General features: G+C 34.2%; 2 protein-coding genes across 2 annotated transcripts; one reads left to right on the plus strand and one right to left on the minus strand.

The window, feature by feature from the left end:
• Positions 1 to 6,406: 6,406 nt before the first annotated feature.
• LOC132641451 (uncharacterized) lies at positions 6,407 to 10,405 on the plus strand. The gene is made up of 3 exons (XM_060358454.1): positions 6,407 to 6,959; positions 7,534 to 7,842; positions 9,095 to 10,405. Exons 1-3 carry the CDS (start codon positions 6,732 to 6,734, stop codon positions 9,236 to 9,238), a joined length of 681 nt encoding a protein of 226 aa, XP_060214437.1. The 5' UTR covers positions 6,407 to 6,731; the 3' UTR covers positions 9,239 to 10,405.
• Positions 10,406 to 10,484: 79 nt separating this feature from the next.
• On the minus strand, positions 10,485 to 18,240 carry LOC132641450 (serine/threonine-protein phosphatase PP2A-2 catalytic subunit-like). The gene is made up of 6 exons (XM_060358453.1): positions 17,752 to 18,240; positions 15,486 to 15,600; positions 11,994 to 12,102; positions 11,833 to 11,910; positions 11,079 to 11,270; positions 10,485 to 10,943 (listed from the first exon to the last, which is right to left on the minus strand). Exons 1-6 carry the CDS (start codon positions 18,002 to 18,004, stop codon positions 10,770 to 10,772), a joined length of 921 nt encoding a protein of 306 aa, XP_060214436.1. The 5' UTR covers positions 18,005 to 18,240; the 3' UTR covers positions 10,485 to 10,769.
• Positions 18,241 to 18,734: the final 494 nt, after the last annotated feature.

Below are 18,734 nucleotides of genomic sequence, written 5' to 3' on the forward strand. Positions count from 1 at the left end.
TTGGCATATTATTTAGTTTTCCACAGACTTCTCAAAGGATAGAAACAAAGAAATTACATCAAATTTCCAAACACTAATCATTCAACTATTCTAAAACTGCAACATACAAAAGTCACATATGCTGGAAAATCCAACTTCCGATGGGTGATAAGATTTCACTATTTTATTTATTTTTAACTTTTACTATTTTATTTATTTTTAGTCTAATATATACAAATTTAATTAAAAAATCCAACCCGATTCATTCCAAAACTCATATCTCACCGGTAATAATCTTTTATTCTTTTTTCTTTAAAAAAAAATAGGTCTAATAAATACAAATTCAATTAAAAAGAACCGATCTAACCCGAGCCAAACAAAATTCATATTAAAAATTAAAATATTCTTATTCATATTTAGAGTTTTTCTTTATACGTAGCATACCATATGTTATATATGAAGAGAGAATAAATTAAATTGTATTGATTCTTGAATTGTTTCTTGAATGAAAAATAAAAGCCTTTATCTCTATTTATATAGAAATAAAGAGAATAAAAGGAAATATATTATTTTCCTTGTAAATACTAAACTAAAAGGAAACTAAATATTCTATAATTAATGTAGATTATGTAGTATCTAGACTTAGAAGGAAACTAAATATTCTAGAATATTCCTATAAAAAAAAGAAGTAAATATTTCTACCACTAATTAAATCATGAAGCGGAAGGAAAGTAAATTTTAACATTCCCCCTCAAACTCAAGTTGGTGTATCCAATTTGAGTTTGAAGACCTGATTCTTCTCCTTCTTCTTGAAAGCCGTGTAAAATTATCTTTTAACTTCACCTTTACTGGACAATTGTGATGGTTTTCACCTTTCATCAATGAAGATTTGTGGAGTGCATTCAAAGATATATTGATGCTTGACATGGTTCAAAACAGGTATGGATTAAAACAAGTATTGGTTAAAAATTGGTATTAATCAAAAATTGGAGCCCGGTGCGTTAAGAGTGGACACGGGTTAAAATTATTGGAGTCCGGTGCGTTGACAGTGAGCACATGTTAAAAATGAGCCCTGCGTTAAAAATAAAAACAAGGGTTAAAATTGATTTAAAGTAGTCCCGCGTTAAAAATGAATGCAATGGTTAAAATTGGTGAAAAGTGGTTGAAGGTCGTTCTTCTTCAATGAAATCACAGATCCATTGAGATGAATGAATCTGGCTCTGATACCACTGATATGGAATAAATAAAAACTAGAGAGAATAAACTAAAACTTTTTGTATTGATTCTTGAATTGCTTCTTGCATGAAAAATAAAAGCCTACATCTCTATTTATAAAGGAATAAAGAGAATAAAATAAAAGGAAATATATTATTTTTCTTATAGATACTAAACTAAAAGGAAACTAAATATTCTATAATTAATGTAGTAACTAGACCTAGAAGGAAACTAAATATTCTAGAATATTCCTAGCAAAAAAGGAAGTAAATATTTCTACTACTAATTAAATTATGAAGCGGAAGGAAAGTAAATTTTAATAATATACCCCCACTAGGACTAATTAATTTGTACTATCTTGTGTTGTGTCAATTTCCAAAATTATACAATATTTGTCTTATCCAACTTTGACATAAATGGAGAGAAAATGAGTCACATCATAATCACAAAACTTGTGGTCCATGGATCATGAAGAGTTACTTGTTAGTCATATGTTTTACAAGACTTTTCAAAGGGAAGACTAAACAAACCAATACTCCCTCTACTAAACACCCAACACGGGTTCTGCAGAAAATTTCTCTGCATTGTGCGTTAGCAAGACGATGTGACTTGGTCTCATTACGTATAACCCTTACTTCTCCTTCTTGAAAGCCGTCTATAATTATCTAAACTAAAAGGAAACTAAATATTCTATAATTAATGTAGTAACTAGAAACTAAATATTCTAGAATATTCCTAGCAAAAAAGGAAGTAAATATTTCTACTACGAATTAAATCATGAAGCAGAAGGAAAGTAAATTTTAATAATATACCCCCACTAGCACTAACTAATTTGTACTATCTTGTGTTATGTCAATTTCCAAAATTATACAATATTTGTCTTATCCAACTTTGGCATAAATGGAGAGAAAATAAGCCACATCATAACCACAAAACTTGTGGTCCATGGATCATGAGGAGTCACTTGTTAGTCATATGTTCTACAAGACTTTTCAAAAGGAAGACTAAACAAACCAATACTCCCTCTACTAAACACCCAACACGGGTTCTGCAGAAAATTTCTCTGCATTGTGCGTTAGCAAGACGATGTGACTTGGTCTCATTACGTATAACCCTTACTTCTCCTTCTTGAAAGCCGTGTAAAATTATCTTTTAACTTCATCTTCACTGGACAATTGTGATGGTTTTCATTTTTCACCAATGAAGATTTGTGGAGCGCATTCAAAGATATATTGATACTTGACATGGTTCAAAATAGGTATGGATAAAATTTGTATGGATTAAAACAAGTATTAGTTAAAAATTGGTATTTCTTAAAACTTGGAGCCTGGTGCTTTGAGAGTGGACACGGATTAAAATAATTGGAGCCCGGTGCGTTGAAAGTGAACACGAGTCAAAAATGAGCTCTGCGTTAAAAATAAAAGTAAGGGTTAAAATTGGTTTAAAGTAGCCCCGCGTTAAAAATAAATGCAATGGTTAAAATTGAGTTGAAAATTGGTTAAAAGTCGTTCTTCGTCAATGAAATCACAAATCCATTGAGATGATGAATCTGGCTCTGATACCACTAATATAGAATAAATAAAAACTATATTAACACCTCATTTCACTTGACTTGAGGCAATATTGTTAAAGACTTGCGTAACCCACACTTCGAAAGTTTTCTACAGATCTTCTAATAAATTTGATAGTTGGGGCTTTTAATGTTGAAAACAAAAATAAGAAAACCAAAATTGAATGAATACCTTGAAGCGTAAATAAATTCAGTATCCTTAAAAGAAATATTGTGCACATATTTAGGGGGTAAATTTCACATATCGTCACACAACTTTGATTTTTTTTTCCCACCAAAGTCACTTAACTATATTTTCTAACACAATAGTTATAAAACTTTGCCTTTACTAACACAAAAGTCACATATGCTGGAAAATTCAACTTCCGGTGGGTGATAAGATTTTACTATTTTATTTATTTTAGTTTAATATATACAAATTTAAGTAAAAAAAATCCAACCCGATTCATTCCAAAACTCACATCTCATCGATAATAATCTTTTATTCTTTTAAAAAAAAATAGGTCTAATAATACAAATTCAATTAAAATGAACCGATCTAACCCGAGCCGAACAAAATTCATATGCAAAATTAAAATATTCTTATTCTTATTTAGAGTTTTTCTTTATACGTAGCATACCATATGTTATATATGAAGAGAGAATAAACTAAAAGTCTTTGTATTGATTCTTGAATTGTTTCTTGCATGAAAAATAAAAGCCTACATCTCTAAATATAGAGAAATAAAGAGAGTAAAATAAAAGGAAATATATTATTTTCCTTATAGATACTAAACTCAAAGGAAACTAAATATTCTATAATTAATATAGTAACTAGACTTAGAAGGAAACTAAATATTCTAGAATATTTCTAGCAAAATAGGAAGTAAATATTTCTACCTCTAATTAAATCATGAAACGGAAGGAAAGCAAATTTTAACATTCCCTCTCAAACTCAATTTGAGTTTGAAGACCTGATTCTTCTCCTTCAGCCGTGTAAAATTATCTTTTAACTTCATCTTTACTGGACAATTGTTATGGTTTTCACTTTTCATCAATGAAGATTTGTGGAACGCATTCAAAGGTGTATTGATGCTTGACATGGTTCAAAATAGGTATGTATAAAATTTGTATGGATTAAAACAAGTATAGGTTAAAAATTGGTATTGATTAAAAATTGGAGCCCGGTGCGTTGAGAGTGGATACGGGTTAAAATTATTGGAGCCCGGTGCGTTGAAAGTGAGCACGGGTTAAAAATGAGCCCTATGTTAAAAATAAAAGCAAGGGTTAAGATTGGTTTAAAGTAGCCCCGCGTTAAAAATAAATGCAATGGTTAAAATTGAGTTGAAAATTGGGTAAAAGTCGTTATTTTTCAATGAAATCACAAATCCATTGAGATGAATGAATCTGGCTCTGATACCACTAATATAGAATAAATAAAAACAAGAGAGAATAAACTGAAACTCTTTGTATTGATTCTTGAATTGTTTCTTGCATGAAAAATAAAAGTCTATATCTCTATTTATAGAGAAATAAAGAGAATAAAATAAAAGGAAATATATTATTTTCCTTGTAGATACTAAACTAAAAGGAAACTAAATATTCTATAATTAATGTAGTAACTAGACTTAGAAGGAAACTAAATATTCTAGAATATTCCTAGCAAAAAAGAAAGTAAATATTTCTAACACTAATTAAATTATGAAGAGGAAGGAAAGTAAATGAGGAGTCACTTGTTAGTCATATGTTCTATAAGACTTTTCAGAGGGAAGACTAAATAAACTAATACTCCCTCTACTAAATACCCAACACAGGTTCTGCAGAAAATTTCTTTGCATTGTGCGTTAGCAAGACGGTGTGACTTGGTCTCATTACGTATAACACACACTGCTGAGATATTTTTTACGGAACTTTTAACACATTTTCTTTAGAGATAGCAAACTTCTCAAAGGATAGAAACAAAGAAATTACATCAAATTTCCAAACACTAATCATTCAACTATTCCAAAACTGCAACATATACGAATGCTAATTGTGTGGGGTTCTATTGCTATAACAAACACAGAATTATTGCTTCCTTTAAGCTGCCTATCTATTAGATTTTGACAATTAGTAGGCAGTGGTGACAATTATACTTTCATGGATCAGCTCTTTACAGCTAACAACTGTGCTATTTTTGGCCCATCAATATACTTTTCCACGCAACTTTTCAAAGAAAGAAAGTATATCTTGACTAAGTCAAGTGAGAAAGACAAATGATCAATAAAGACATATGATGTAACTCTATTTCCTTCTCTATCTACTAAGAGTATGTAAGAGAACCCAGTCTTCCTTATTTCTAAAAACAAGGATAATTTATGATAATATATTTTCATCTAAAGAGTTCAAAATCATGATGCAAAGATTTGGGATTTGAGTCACATTTGCGGAACAAATCAGAAATCATGGTTAATCTCATAGGATCATAGGACCGTGGGAGTGTCGAATTAAAAATAAAAAGATCTAGTGTAATTATAATTCTAAGCATAGTTTTTTTTTTCCTCCAAGCAAAATACCGGAAGAAGTTCTTTATGGGGTTTTCTTTAACAACCCATGTTAAACTTCTCTTCTTTGTTTTTTCTCTTAATTTCTTCTTTAGTAAAAAGGGTGATAATTTCAATGACATTTTTAGAAAGGTTACTCTTACTTAAAAGTGACTACTTATCAAAAGGTGGAAGAAAAGAAAACAAGAAAAAGAATGGAGAAGACGAACGAAGGGGACGAGAAAGGGGTTATAGAAAGTTTTTTTTCTTTTTTCTTCTGTCTTAAAAGTCTTTTTTCTTTTTCTATTTCATTTTGTTTGATTGTTAATTTACAGGTGTCACACATTAATTGGCCCATCTTTCATATTAGCGTGCTTGATAATCACGCGCTGCATTTTGGGCAAAGATGGTAACTGAGGTGTTCAATAGACACATTATTTATGGTGTTGAAGTGTTCAATAGGAACTAGTTATAGTTGAGGTGCAAAAATAAAAAATCCAATCAAGTTTAAGGGCTATCTATGTATTTGGCTAAAAAAAAAAAATACTAAGAGAAGTCGTGAAAAAATACATTTAATATATATATATAGACTTTTTGATGAAGGAATGTCAATTGACTTCTCTTTGACAAAAATGACCTACCGTTAGAATTGTGTGTGCGAGACATAATGCACAGAGACGAATACAAAATTATAATGAGAATTTGGAGAAAATATATACAGTCTTAAGAACGAGCTTTAAATGTTAATAATGAGAATTTGGACAAAAGATATGCATATTAGGAAGTGCTCTCGTAGCCTTTACATCTTTAATTTGCCTCTCAGCAAATGTTTGGAATTAAGAAACCATCCCTAATTATTTTTACGCCTCAATAGGATTAGTAAGATAAGGTCTAGCCCCTTGCTTGTACTTTTTCTTTGCGTTTCACTTTTATTATATAAATAAAAAATTAGCCCTAGACACCTCACCTCACCTAGTGGATTTGCTTAAAAAAAAAATCCCTAATTATTTTTGTGGACTTTGTAACTATTCATTTGAAACAATGTCTAATCAACATTTTAATGAACAATGTCTAATCAACATTTTGTTACATCTCTATTAATTTGTTTATTCGAACATATATCAATTTCATAATTCTCAGTATCAAATACCCATGCCAATAAAACGTTCACAAGATCAATTCCATCAATCATTTGCTATCCACTTTATGCCTTCACAAGATCAATATCTATTTTAAATTTTGAACTTATAATCTTAAAATTGTACTAACAGATGTCTTTTTTTGGTTTAAAAGTGCAATAGATATTCAATCACCAAAGTGCTTAATGCTTACAGGACTTATAATAGGCTGGAAGAGGAACTCTTGAGATCTAAATAGATATAATACAAACTACAGGGGCATATACAAAAACAATTAGTGGTGGATCTGCAAATTAATCATCAAACGGAGATCGCACAATCAACTCCATGGATTCTCCATTTTGGCCGGCAATACTTGTATGCATCATCTCGTCCATATTCCTTTCAGTTTCTTCATCTCCAAACACGTCCTTAGGGATCGATGCAATTGAAAGAGATGAAAGCATAGTAGGGCGTAGACATTTGATGAGCTTCAAAGAAATGCCTATTGGTACAAATATCACTTACGATTGTTCTCCTTCTGGTCCGTGTGTTCCTTGTACCTACTCCGAAAAGGTCAAACTCTTATTCCTTGAGAATTGATGATTATTTCAGTTTTGATAAAATGCATAATTTAGTGTTAGTATTATTCGCGATCAACATAATGTTGTTTTAGAATTCTTACTACTTATATTCGTTTGAATCATTACTAAACTAAAATAGTTTCCTCAATCTCGGCTATTATTAGTTAGTTCAAGACAGGCTGCTATGGTGAAATTGGTAGACAAGAAGCAGTGCTAATGTTAGACATTATTTCTAATGTTGTGAGTTATTCATGAAAAAATTCTCGTGTAGAAAGTTGTATGTATTGATATTCTAAGATAAAATACAGATTAAATGTTAATTTCCTCTCTCATGAGTACAACATAAATGTTATTTAGTTTGGACAACAAACAATTAAGTGAGATAGTTGGCTATCGAATTATTGGAAGTAAATTGGATCACTTATTGAACTGTACAGGGAGAAGGGGGTAGCAATTGGTTATTGTCTCAAGTGACCAAAAATGAACCAAAGTGATGTTAAGATACTGCTTTCTAGATTGTATTTTTAGGTTAAATTTATGATTTTTCTCTTTGTTCTTTCATGTAGAATGATGAAAAGTATAGGTGCAGCGAAACTGGATATCGTATCCCTTTCAAATGTATAGAGATTAAAGCTAGTTTGAAGGAAGTGAAGAGCAATAAAGGAAAAAAGAACCGATCTGCTCTAGAGGACACATATGCTGCAATAAGACCACATGTCATGAAGCATAATGAACAAGCGCTTACCGCCTCAGTAAGACAGAGAAATTTGCTGGATGATTCGTCGACATCAAAGAGTGGAACGCATACGTATATAACTTATAGGAGCTGTGTTCTTTCAGTAAATGAAGAGAAGCTGTCTATACTTGGCTTTGAGGTAACTACATGCTTTTTCTGCTTTACAAAAATGTCTTGTGGTGATTCATTGAATTTACGTTCTGCAACCAGTGACTTTGGAAGTCTGGAAGGTGCTGACTTTTTAGGCATAGATAGTTGTTCTCCGTTTCTTCCAATATTGTTTCTGGTTATGTTCAGAATTCATTTTACTGCTAGCCAAAAGGATGCATGAAATAGGGTTTATTGAATGATGTACCAGAATCTCATTTTGATAATGTTTGCCGATAATGTTTGCCAGGAAAAGAAGTAAGCACTGTGTCATTTTGAAGTGCTACAATGTAAGAAATATCTGAAAATCAAACAACAAGTGTTTAATGGTGAAAGTTACCGAGGTACTTAAAGAATTGAAGGTGCAAGTTATTGAGGTATAGAAAAGTAATAGATACTTTATTTTGTTATTGATAACCACTCAAGTTACTTGGAGGACTTTGAAAGGAAGAGGAGAAGTCTTGAGGCATTTCCTCTCTAACTATGAAAATATAAAACTTGGTAAAAACCTTGGGTATGCTAATGGAGAGAAATGGTTAAAGGTCTGTATAAAAAATGGAGAGAATATTATCCCTAATTCTTGTTGAGTTTCTCTTGGATTGTCATCTTGTGCAAGAGATAAATCCAGGTTGAATTTCAGTATTCCAAGAGATCCTATTATTTTCCCCTTCATTGAGAGTTACTCAGTACTCATGCTGGTGGGAGATAGCACGTAGCCGATGGAATAGCTAAGATGCGCAAGCTAGCCCAGATATCACTGCATCAATAAAAAATGATATGACCCATTTTACAGCCCTGCCTTGGAGGTTTTGGCTGCTCTGATAGTGCATAGGGATAAACGACTTGGGTGGTGTTATTCCTTTTGAACATGGAAATTCTTTAGGCGTAGTCAACCTAATTGGAAGATCTTATCATTCTTTTGTGGACCTTAACATAGTATTTGACGCTGCACGAATAGCGTTCTCATATCCTTCTTCACGATCGACCAAACTGAAATTGGAAGACTTGCAAAGTTGGTTAATTCACAAAAGTTTCAGTATAAGCATCAGAAGAACAAATCTGGGACTGGGACCCACACAACTTGCGTCTAAAATAGACCCGTTACATTTGTGGATTAACTCTGTAAAAAAGCCTCAAGGCTTGATTGAATATGAGCTTTCTCTGATTCTGTAAATATGTTGGAATTAATTGGGAATATGTCTAATTCTTATTCTGAATGGTTTAACCGGATCTGCATTATGTAGGTGATTATGCTGGGCTTGCTGATCGTCAGCGGTTCAACAATATTCTTCAAAAAAAGGCGAGCTGCTGCTGTACCTGATGGTGGACCAGTTAGACTTCTGACTAATTCTCGATTCTGGCAAAAAATCTGTACGTTTGCAGCTTAGGATTCTTTCTTTTATCATTTTATTTGTTTGCTCAGAGGTTGCGATCCTAATTGATTTGGTGTTAAACTTGTTGAATCCGTGTAGAGTGTTGTAATTCATTCTATCATTCTAAATTTAGAAGAAAATAGAGATTTTATAGTTCATTCTAGTTAATCTTCATCTCTACTATGTCACGATGAAGAGCAACTCTGGACTGGGTAGAAGGTGATCATATCCTGTTGTACTGTATATTTGCTTGAACCTTTCAAATAGTCCACAGGATTCTTAGTCTACAACTCTTCTTTCTATTCTGTATGGTTGCTTCAAAATTAAAATTTTCAGAATCATCGTGTTTTGCCTGTATATTTATACTCTTGTTTTGAACGAGAAATGCATACAAGTTTAAGAAAAGGATTTTTTCGTTAACGGAGAGTAGAACCGTCTGAGCACCTAAATTCACTTTAGCACAATCCATATGCTTGCAGTTTAAACATAGTAGTACGCTACTGAAGGTATCAATAGATGACATGATTATGCACCAACATCATGCATCTGATTTGCTAATTTTCTTCACAGATTGGCCAAAGCTCAGGTCATTCTCGGTCTTTCTTGGAGCTTTAGGATTGGAAAACACATGTTTACACTATCTGAAATCTATCATTGACTAGAAGCATGATTGGTCTGATATTATTTGAAGCTCTTGATTAGGTGTAAAGTTTACACCATTGGTTGGAGCTTTATAAAATTCTCAAATACATTTCAGTAGCATATTCTGAATTCAAGGGGAAAAAAAAGGGAAAAAAAAAGGAAAAAAAAGTCACGTGTTTAATCTATCTGAAATTTATTTTCAACTGAATAAGCGTGTTTAAAATCTTTTCAAGTAATCAACATCATTTGAAACTTTTGATTAAGGTTTACACCATGCTTTGGAGATTCTCCAAAGTTCCAAATACATTTCTGTAACATCTCAAGGATTCAAAAGAACGCATTTCACTATCTGAAATTTATCTTTAATTAACTTGAGAAACGTGTACCCAAACTTTTTGAGTCTTCACATTATTTGAAACTTTTGGTTGGATCTAAAGTTTACACCATGGTTTCTCCATAACAGAGGCAGAAACCAATTGGGAGGTCCACGTATCTAAAATGACTAGACAAAGTATACAAACGCACGTCCCAAACTAGTTCTTCATTTCCTTGGAAAAAAAATACCAACTTTATGACCAAACAAAAATGGAAAGAAATGCTTTCTAAAGATAGCACAATCTACCTGAACGAAGCCTGCTTTCTACAATGAACTTCAAATTACAGATCACAATGTACCATGTTATTGCTGCTTCTTTTTGAAAAGATATACACGACGAGACACTAAGACCTTTTGTCAAAACTCTGGCGACTCTACAGGCATAATGTTAAAAGCCAGCAGCAGAGCAAACTCCAAACAAAAGAATGATGATGATAATAATCCTCAAATAACAGAACTCTTTTTTTAAGACACATCTACAGGGATCCCATATTGATGGGCTACAAACAATCAGCTCAAATATTCGGATCACAAGAAGTAGTCAGGAGTCTTCCTTGTAGTATCAGGCTCGATCTGCCGTGGAGCTGGGTCAAACTGAAGGAAATTCTGCTCCATATTTTCACTTATTTCTAGAATTGCAGCCATGTTACCACATCGGTAACAATAGTTTGGAGCACTAAATACAGTTACAACATTCTTATCCTGCCAAAAAGCAACCAATGCCATGTTAAAAGTACAAACTAATACCTGAAAGACAAGAAGTTCCGCTTAAATGAACAAAAGTGGAAAATTTTCCGTTAGAGGGTAGTAGTAAGTGTTCGGTTTATATCTACGGACCTGACACCAATTGAAACCTTCCATCACAAGCTGATGGGCTCTAGAAATCAGTGAGAGACCATTAGTGTGATTGAACTGAGATGCTATATCCTGTCCAAATGTGTAACCAGCCCCTCGAGGTGATATTCCCCAACCACAACGATCGTCTGGATCAGACCACAGGAGATCACACATTGGCCCTTCATGTGGCACCTAACAACCAGAACAAAGATGCAAAGTGACAGGATCAGTAGCATAAAGATATAAAAATCATGAAACATCTGTAACAATGGAAACCACTAGTGCAAATAGGTGTGGAGCAAGTAAAAGACAGTAAAGTGTTATAGTAAATTGCCTTCTCTATATCCGAGAAGAACTGGAAAAATGGATCACATTAACTGGTTAAGAGGCTACTAAAAGCCTCTATGTAAACATATACAAAACACTGCCAAACCTATCCTACAACAAATTAAAAAAGAAAATGGGACTCTTTCGAACTCATCATAACAGAAACTCATAATTTTCTTCCTATTAAAGTCTTGATTGGTTTGGTTCTGTATCTGTAGTCCTTTTGCACAAAAAGGATGTAACCCACATAAGACAACAAGCTGTCGTGCGATAATGATTAATTTCGTTAGATAAATAGGAGATTAACTTGATACATGGTGTCAGATAGAGCAAGAGGAGGGAGAGCAGGCAGTGACATGATACAAAGCGGACTAGTTTAACATATCATGAACATGTAAAAGCTAGAGTCGCACAAATACTTCCATACCTCTTGTATACGGTCCAGTGCTCGGATGTTATCAAGTGTATCAAGGGATGGTGAGAGTCCTCCATGCAAACAGAATATCTACAATTTTAAGTAAATTAAGCTTGTTAAAAACTCGTAACAAATACTTTCAAGTAAATTGCCTGTACAGTAAGAGCCCAAACCTGACTCTCTATGAGTGCCGTCAATGGTAGATAATCAAAGAGATCAGTGAAATACTTCCAAACATTAGCATTTCCATACTTCCTCAAGCATTCATCGTAAAACCCATACCTAGCAGGTAAAGAGATCTGTCAATTAATGCAAACATGTATTGAACCTGCTGTCATATTGTATTCAGCGTAAAACAAGTAGGGAGGCTGATCATGAATAGCATAGATGATCCATCCCCAAAAGACTGGCCACAGATATACTTATCAAATAAATATTAAAAGGGCGTCAAACAAGTAAGGAGGCTGATCATGAATAGCATAGATGATCTATCCCCAAAAGACTGCCCACAAATAAATATTAAAAGGATTTCCTGCAGATACCTTCATTGATAAGTAACCATAAGTCAAACATCTATCTAGTGGTTAGAGAGCAAAGTTGCTTAAGTGAACCTTGTGCTCTAAGGACTTATTTCAATGCACAAGTGGAGAGTGTGTAATGCCCAACTGTGACTCAAGTTATCGACGCCAATCCTTTGGTTAAAAAACAACTAAAGACACATGCATATGAAAGGAAACTTTCGATATGGATTCCAAAGGTGCCAAGGAAGGTGTGCTTCTTCACTTGGCTTGCCACTAGAGAGGTGATTTTGACAATGGAAAATCTTAGAAAGCGGAAGGTTGTCTGCGTCAGTTGGTGTGACATGTATAAGGAGGCGGGCGAGGACACGGATCATCTTCTTCTACATTGCGGGCTGACCATGAGGTTATGGCGGGATACACTTAGGTGGTTTGGCACTTCATGGACAATGTCAAACACAGTGAGAGTTGATGTTCAGTTGGAAGAGTGTGAGAAGAAGAAGACGAAGGGCATGGAATATGGTTCCACTTGCGCTAAAGTGGTTTGTTTGAAAAGAGAGAAATAGAAGATCTTTTGAAGGTGTAGAGTCGAGTTTCTCTCAGTTGAGGAGTAACCTCCATTCCCTTATTTTCTTTTGGTGCACAAAGAAAGTTCCTTGTAGAATAGTCGATTGGGTGGAGTATGTAGAGAATCATATTGTTTTGTAAATTCTCTAATTTTTGGTATATCTCTTGTATATGGCCGTTGTGGCCATTTTTATTAATGAAAATACATTTACTTGATTAAAAAATTAAAAGACACTTACCAAAAGATTTAGCAACTTAACATTCCAGCTTCTAATATGACATCATTATTCAACTACTCAGTTATGATATCCTCCTGGCTCCTGTTGAATTTGATTGCTAAGTTTGTCCATGCAAAGAGTTTCATGACTTTTAGAGACCAGGGGTGGGGGAAGGACAATATTAGGAGCTTCACTTCAGGTATATACATGATCTTCGCGTAGATTGTAAACGATTTTGCTTCTATTAGTAAAATAACTCACCAGGAAGAATTATAATAGTTCTCAGATCCAGTAAGAGCACATTTTTCAATTTTCATGGGACTACTACACATGCGGTACTTAGAAACAAAAATGTGGTTCCATTACATAGGGTAAAGGAGCATAAAATCACATTTAGTAGGCGTTTGGCCATAGATACCAAAAAAAATTCACTCTTTTTGGAATTTTTGAAGTTGGAGTTGGAGTTGTGTTTGGCCATAGTTTTTGAAATTGTAGTTTTTGGTGAAATGTAGTTGTAAAAAAGTGAAAAAAGTGATTTTTTTTTAAAAACAAGTTTTTTGAGTTTTTGGTATTCCGGAATACAACTTCAAGTTGTATTCGGAATATTTATGGCCAAACGCATAGCGGGAGCTTAGTGCACCGGGCTGCCCCTTTTTTTTATGGCCAAACGCCCAAAAGTGAAAAAAGTGAAGAAAAAAAATCCGGAAAAAAGGGAATAATTTTTATGGCCAAACGGCACCTTAGCCTCATTAAAACTTCAAGATGAGAAGAAAACAGCTGCTGGAACATCCTCATCTTTGTTGTCCCCAGCTTTCTTATCCTTGCGTAACTTTCTCAGCAAAAATAAAATACTTTGAAAAACCACAGCGAGGCCGAGAATCTTCAGTGCACAATATGTCGGTTTCTAAGCAGCAAATCTAAGTAACAACAATAGATTAAGGCAGAAACCATGCAATCAATACATCTTAGAAAAACTGGAAGAACAAACAAAAGAAAGGGAACATAGATTGATAATTAATCATGACAGAGAAGGAAAAAGTATCCTGAAGGTGGAATGTCTAAATGAAAGCAGAAATTAGTTTCTTTGCAAGGTGGTATGTTATATCACTTATCTGGTTGATTGAAAGATTTTCCCAGCACTTCCACTAGGCCTATTCTCCATCAAAGCTTAACCAGCCTGATTAACCTAATCCAGGGGAATCTTAGTAGTAAAGTTGGATGGGTACCTGAATTTTCACCTTAGTGGTGAGGCTTCAAATTCCCCACCTTCTAATTGACCACCCATTTTCCCCTTGCCTTTCTCCTTCCCTTTCCCCACTTGTATAATAAAAAGTCTTTAAAAAAACCAAAAAAGAAGAAAGAAAAAAAACTAATCATGATCAGTGATCAAGGTCCACAACAAGAACTGAAAAACCTAAGCAATGAACAAACTTATCTTATCAAATAGCATGACGATGAGGCCATCATTGATTCTCCAAAACTATTGCTTCCTTCTTATTGACATGACTTAAATACATGTTTTTGCTACATAGAAATATAGAATTCAAGCAACACGTTTATCTTCCCGCTCTCTTCAACTTCTTAGAACAAACCAGGAGTTGATATCCTTAGTTCTAATGCCTGACCTCCATGCTCCTTTTTTTTTTTTTTTTTATTTCAGGAAAGAGGGTGAGAAATGGAAAGAAGATTATTTTGAGTACATTGAAGAGAAGCATCACAGTCCATTATACGTGCTGCTTGAGTGCAACAAGAGCAGACACAAATCAAGAAAGGACATTTGAGCCATAGAAGCGTAGATTTCACATTGCTACTCTCACTCAAACAGAAGGAGAGAGAAGCAAAGAGGATATTAAACAAACCACATGCAGAAAGTCAAAATAAGATAATTCCACCAAACGGGACAACTTTTGAAAGAAAGTGGCATTTAGGAACATCCTTGACCAGTAAAACTCTTAAGTGAAACTGTGACAGAAACAAATGTACAAGTATCATGCACCAAACAGCATAACGTATACTATTACCTGTTACCAATTACCAAATATAAATAGTGCACCATATGGAAAAAAAAATTACATACTCAAGCAGCATTGCATATTAAGTTCTTCTAAATTCTCGTAATTGGAGAAATTGCAGTTTAGCAGATTGAACAGAAAATATAAGAGCAATGCAGATACATCTTTTTGTTTGGACTTTGGATAAAGTAGCATTGCATAAACGTAAATATCTCAATGTTCTGCGTAAACCAGATCATTTAAGCAATCGCAAAGAATAATATTTGAATATCAGCTGTTAAGAAAGACCAATTATCTTTTCAGACAACCTAACTTAGGCACTTCAATATGAACAAAAGTAAGTGACTCACACTTGAGTGATCTGTCGGCTTTCGTGGTTTCCCCTAAGAATTGTGATTCTATCTCTATAACGGACCTTCAGAGCAACCAATAGTGTGACAGTCTCGACAGAATAGTATCCACGGTCTGCATTCATTAGGCAATTATTGATGATAAACAATAATGTACTCGACCAACAAGGAAAGTGAGGTACTAGTCAACATACAAAGAAGTAAACATGAAGAGGTGAGATAAGGAAACCATCAACAGAACAGGAAAAAGTGAATAAAATGTACACTGTCATCCAGTTTATAGAGTAAGATCTTTTTTTTTTTTTTTTTTTTTTTTTTGTGGGAACCCGCAGCCGCTACCCTTCAGGTGCGCACAAGGTAAACTCAGCTCCTGTGCAATAGCTCGCAAACCACACAGGAGAGATAACCCGCACTAGGCAAGCCCCGTGCGACGAGCTCGACTCCGAAGGCAAATCCCCTGCTGTTGTAGGCAGGGGGTTTCAAACCTGAGACCTCCATTATGAAAGCCCCATGCTCAACCATCTGAGCCACCCTTGCGGGTAGTTTATGGAGTAAGATCTATATGATGAAATCTACCTTAAATGCAAAAAATAATAGAAAGAAAAAAACAAACCCTAAAAAGGAAGCCTCTAACTACCATTAAATCAGTCATTTAACACCAAAAAATGTTAATAGCTTTATGGAACCCATGCTTATGAGATGTATATGTTACTCGGACTCTTCAAAAATATCGACAGGTGTATGTTGGATCCTCCAAAAGTAGTGTACTCTTGGAGGATCCGACACGGGTGCGGCAACATTTTTGGAGAGTCCGAGCAACTTATGAAAGAGAACACTGCCTTTTTGGTAAAACTATACAGAAAATAGACAAAAAATGAGTAGGAAAAAACTATACTGCTGGACTGCCCACTTGACATCTGTGCACTAATTTTTTTCACATGAGTAGGAGAAGCAGTCTTTACGGAAAGAACTTCCAATAACAAGAGAATATATTTAGAAAGCAAGACTCAAAAGAGCAATTCATGACATGCAATAACTTGTTGAATCTTTGTCCATTAAAGTATGACACAGTCGAAAAATTCAGCATGGAGCATTGGCTTTCCGGATGCTGCCCACTCACACTAATAATAAGTTTGTGAAAGGACAAGAATAACACTAATAATAAGTTTCTGAAAGGACAAGAATAAGTATAGCTGACTCACTCACTCCCCCCACGCCCCCACCCCCACCCCCAAACACAAACCCCCCAAGGCTTTCGTCTAGTGATAAGAGCACAACACATGATGTGTGCGTTAGGTGCACATCACGAGTACCTTGTTGCAGACAAAAGCCTGATGCTTAAGTGGAGAAAGTTAGAGGGGCAGGCCTATTACCCACGGAAATTTGAACCGTGCACCACATTAAGGGATTTCTCAGTTATCAAAAGAAATTGGTCATTCATCTCATTGGATGGCCAAATTATTTTGTTCCGCAATCAGCATCCTGCAACTCTCAAGAGGATGTCTGCACGTGTACGTTCTTATAAACTTGTCATCTTTGGCACCAAAGAAATTTACCAAATGAGTAGAAACTTCTCCTACATTTGCCTCCATGCCATCAAGTAACTTTGTCATATTCCAACCACCACGCACGTGAGAGATCCACATCACAACCACGCTTCATCGTTCTCAAGTATGAAACGACAAATAGATCAAAATAAAGCTTGCCATTTGTCGATACATTATAGTAACGCTACCAATAAATGAAAAGCCAATCACGTACCATCCTTATCATGAATAATTGAGAAATAAAACCTCGAATCACGACAAACCACAAAACAACCACCATATAGCTTCACAATCTACTTAGTACACAAAAGCACAACCTATACTGTAGCATTCTTGTTTCTACATCCTATTTAGGTCAATTCACATTCCGCCTATGTCGCCACAACAAATCATTAAACGCAGAGGAAATTTTTAGAAATCCAATAAATCACATGCAAATTTCTAATTTAACAGAAATTGTCTACCAAATTCTACCAAGCTTTTACAATTTTAAACAAAATAAACCTTAAAATCCACCAAATTTCCAACATTTCATGTGCAAATTCCTAATTCAACAGAAGTAGTCTACCAAATCCTACCTAGCTCTAACAATTCTAAACACAAAATCCATAGAAACCACAAAAATGTAACCTAATCACCAACAAATCATTAAATTCAGAGGAAATTTCTAATTTCTACTTAGCTTTCACATTTCCAAACAAATATCCTTAAAAACTCACCAACATAATCTCCCATAAAGAGGTAATTAGTATCAGGAGCGTTGCCACCAATCTTGAACAGCTCAATCAAATCATAAAACTGTCCGTGTATATCGCCGCACACCGTAACAGGACATTTAACAGGTTGCACATTCCATTCCTCAACAAGTATCGCTCTCGCTTGATCACATAACGTCTTCACTTCCAACTCTGTTAATGGCTTGCATTCCATTAATTGTGAGATCTGCCGATCTACATCCCCGTGCGGCGGCATCTTTTTTTAACAACAAACTCGCCTATCTCTCAGATCGAATCGAGGTAAAATTTAATTGCTATATTATTGAAATCAAGCACAAAAAATTATTGAAAAAATATTGAAAAAGTAATTAGGGTTTTAATTTCTCTGAATCATTTTCTGTTCGTCTGCATTCATGCGAACCTATTGGGTGCCTCTCCCTCTCTCTCTATCTTCCTCTCTCTAACTATGTGAAAATTTGCACCAAAAAGAAAAAATGAAAAAGAAAAAGGTTTTCATTAACAATAAACGAGAAAATGATCAAAAATTTTTTTTTTCGTAAGAAGTAGTTTTGGTCAATTAATTTAAAAAATATTTTTGAACAACAATTAGTGTTTGATCAAGCTTTTAAATAGTGCTTTTAAGAGTATTTTTTTCAAAAGCGCTTTTGAGAAAATACTATTTTTTTTTAGCTTCAGAACTGCTTCTGCTACTCCCAAAATTACTTATTTTCTACCAAAAGCTTGGTCAAACGCCTCATTTTTCAAAAATAAGCACTTTTTGGAAAAGAAAAAATACTTTTGGAAAAAAATAAACTTGGCCAAACAGGCTATAATTCGGTTATGACTTATGATATATACGAAAGACTAAAATGACCACTTTTTATACATGAAGGACCATTTCCATTACTTAATATATACAAAACTATTAAAAAATCTGGAAAATAATTTTTAAAAATCAATTTTTTAGATTTTTTTAAATTAATTCA

The sequence above is a fragment of the Lycium barbarum genome, chromosome 5, assembly GCF_019175385.1.
Source record: "Lycium barbarum isolate Lr01 chromosome 5, ASM1917538v2, whole genome shotgun sequence".
Classification (NCBI taxonomy): domain Eukaryota; kingdom Viridiplantae; phylum Streptophyta; class Magnoliopsida; order Solanales; family Solanaceae; genus Lycium; species Lycium barbarum.

What these genes read in the sequence shown, in the direction of transcription:
- LOC132641451 (XM_060358454.1), top strand. Translation starts at nt 6,732, where the DNA reads ATGGATTCTCCATTTTGGCCGGCAATACTTGTATGCATCATCTCGTCC. An exon ending in CTTGTACCTACTCCGAAAAG is followed by an intron (nt 6,960 to 7,533) that starts GTCAAACTCTTA and finishes TCTTTCATGTAG; the next exon opens with AATGATGAAAAGTATAGGTG. An exon ending in TGTCTATACTTGGCTTTGAG is followed by an intron (nt 7,843 to 9,094) that starts GTAACTACATGC and finishes TGCATTATGTAG; the next exon opens with GTGATTATGCTGGGCTTGCT.
- LOC132641450 (XM_060358453.1), bottom strand. Translation starts at nt 18,004, where the DNA reads ATGCCGCCGCACGGGGATGTAGATCGGCAGATCTCACAATTAATGGAA. An exon ending in CTTTATGGGAGATTATGTTG is followed by an intron (nt 15,601 to 17,751) that starts GTGAGTTTTTAA and finishes TAATGAATGCAG; the next exon opens with ACCGTGGATACTATTCTGTC. An exon ending in AAGGTTTCAATTGGTGTCAG is followed by an intron (nt 10,944 to 11,078) that starts GTCCGTAGATAT and finishes GCTTTTTGGCAG; the next exon opens with GATAAGAATGTTGTAACTGT.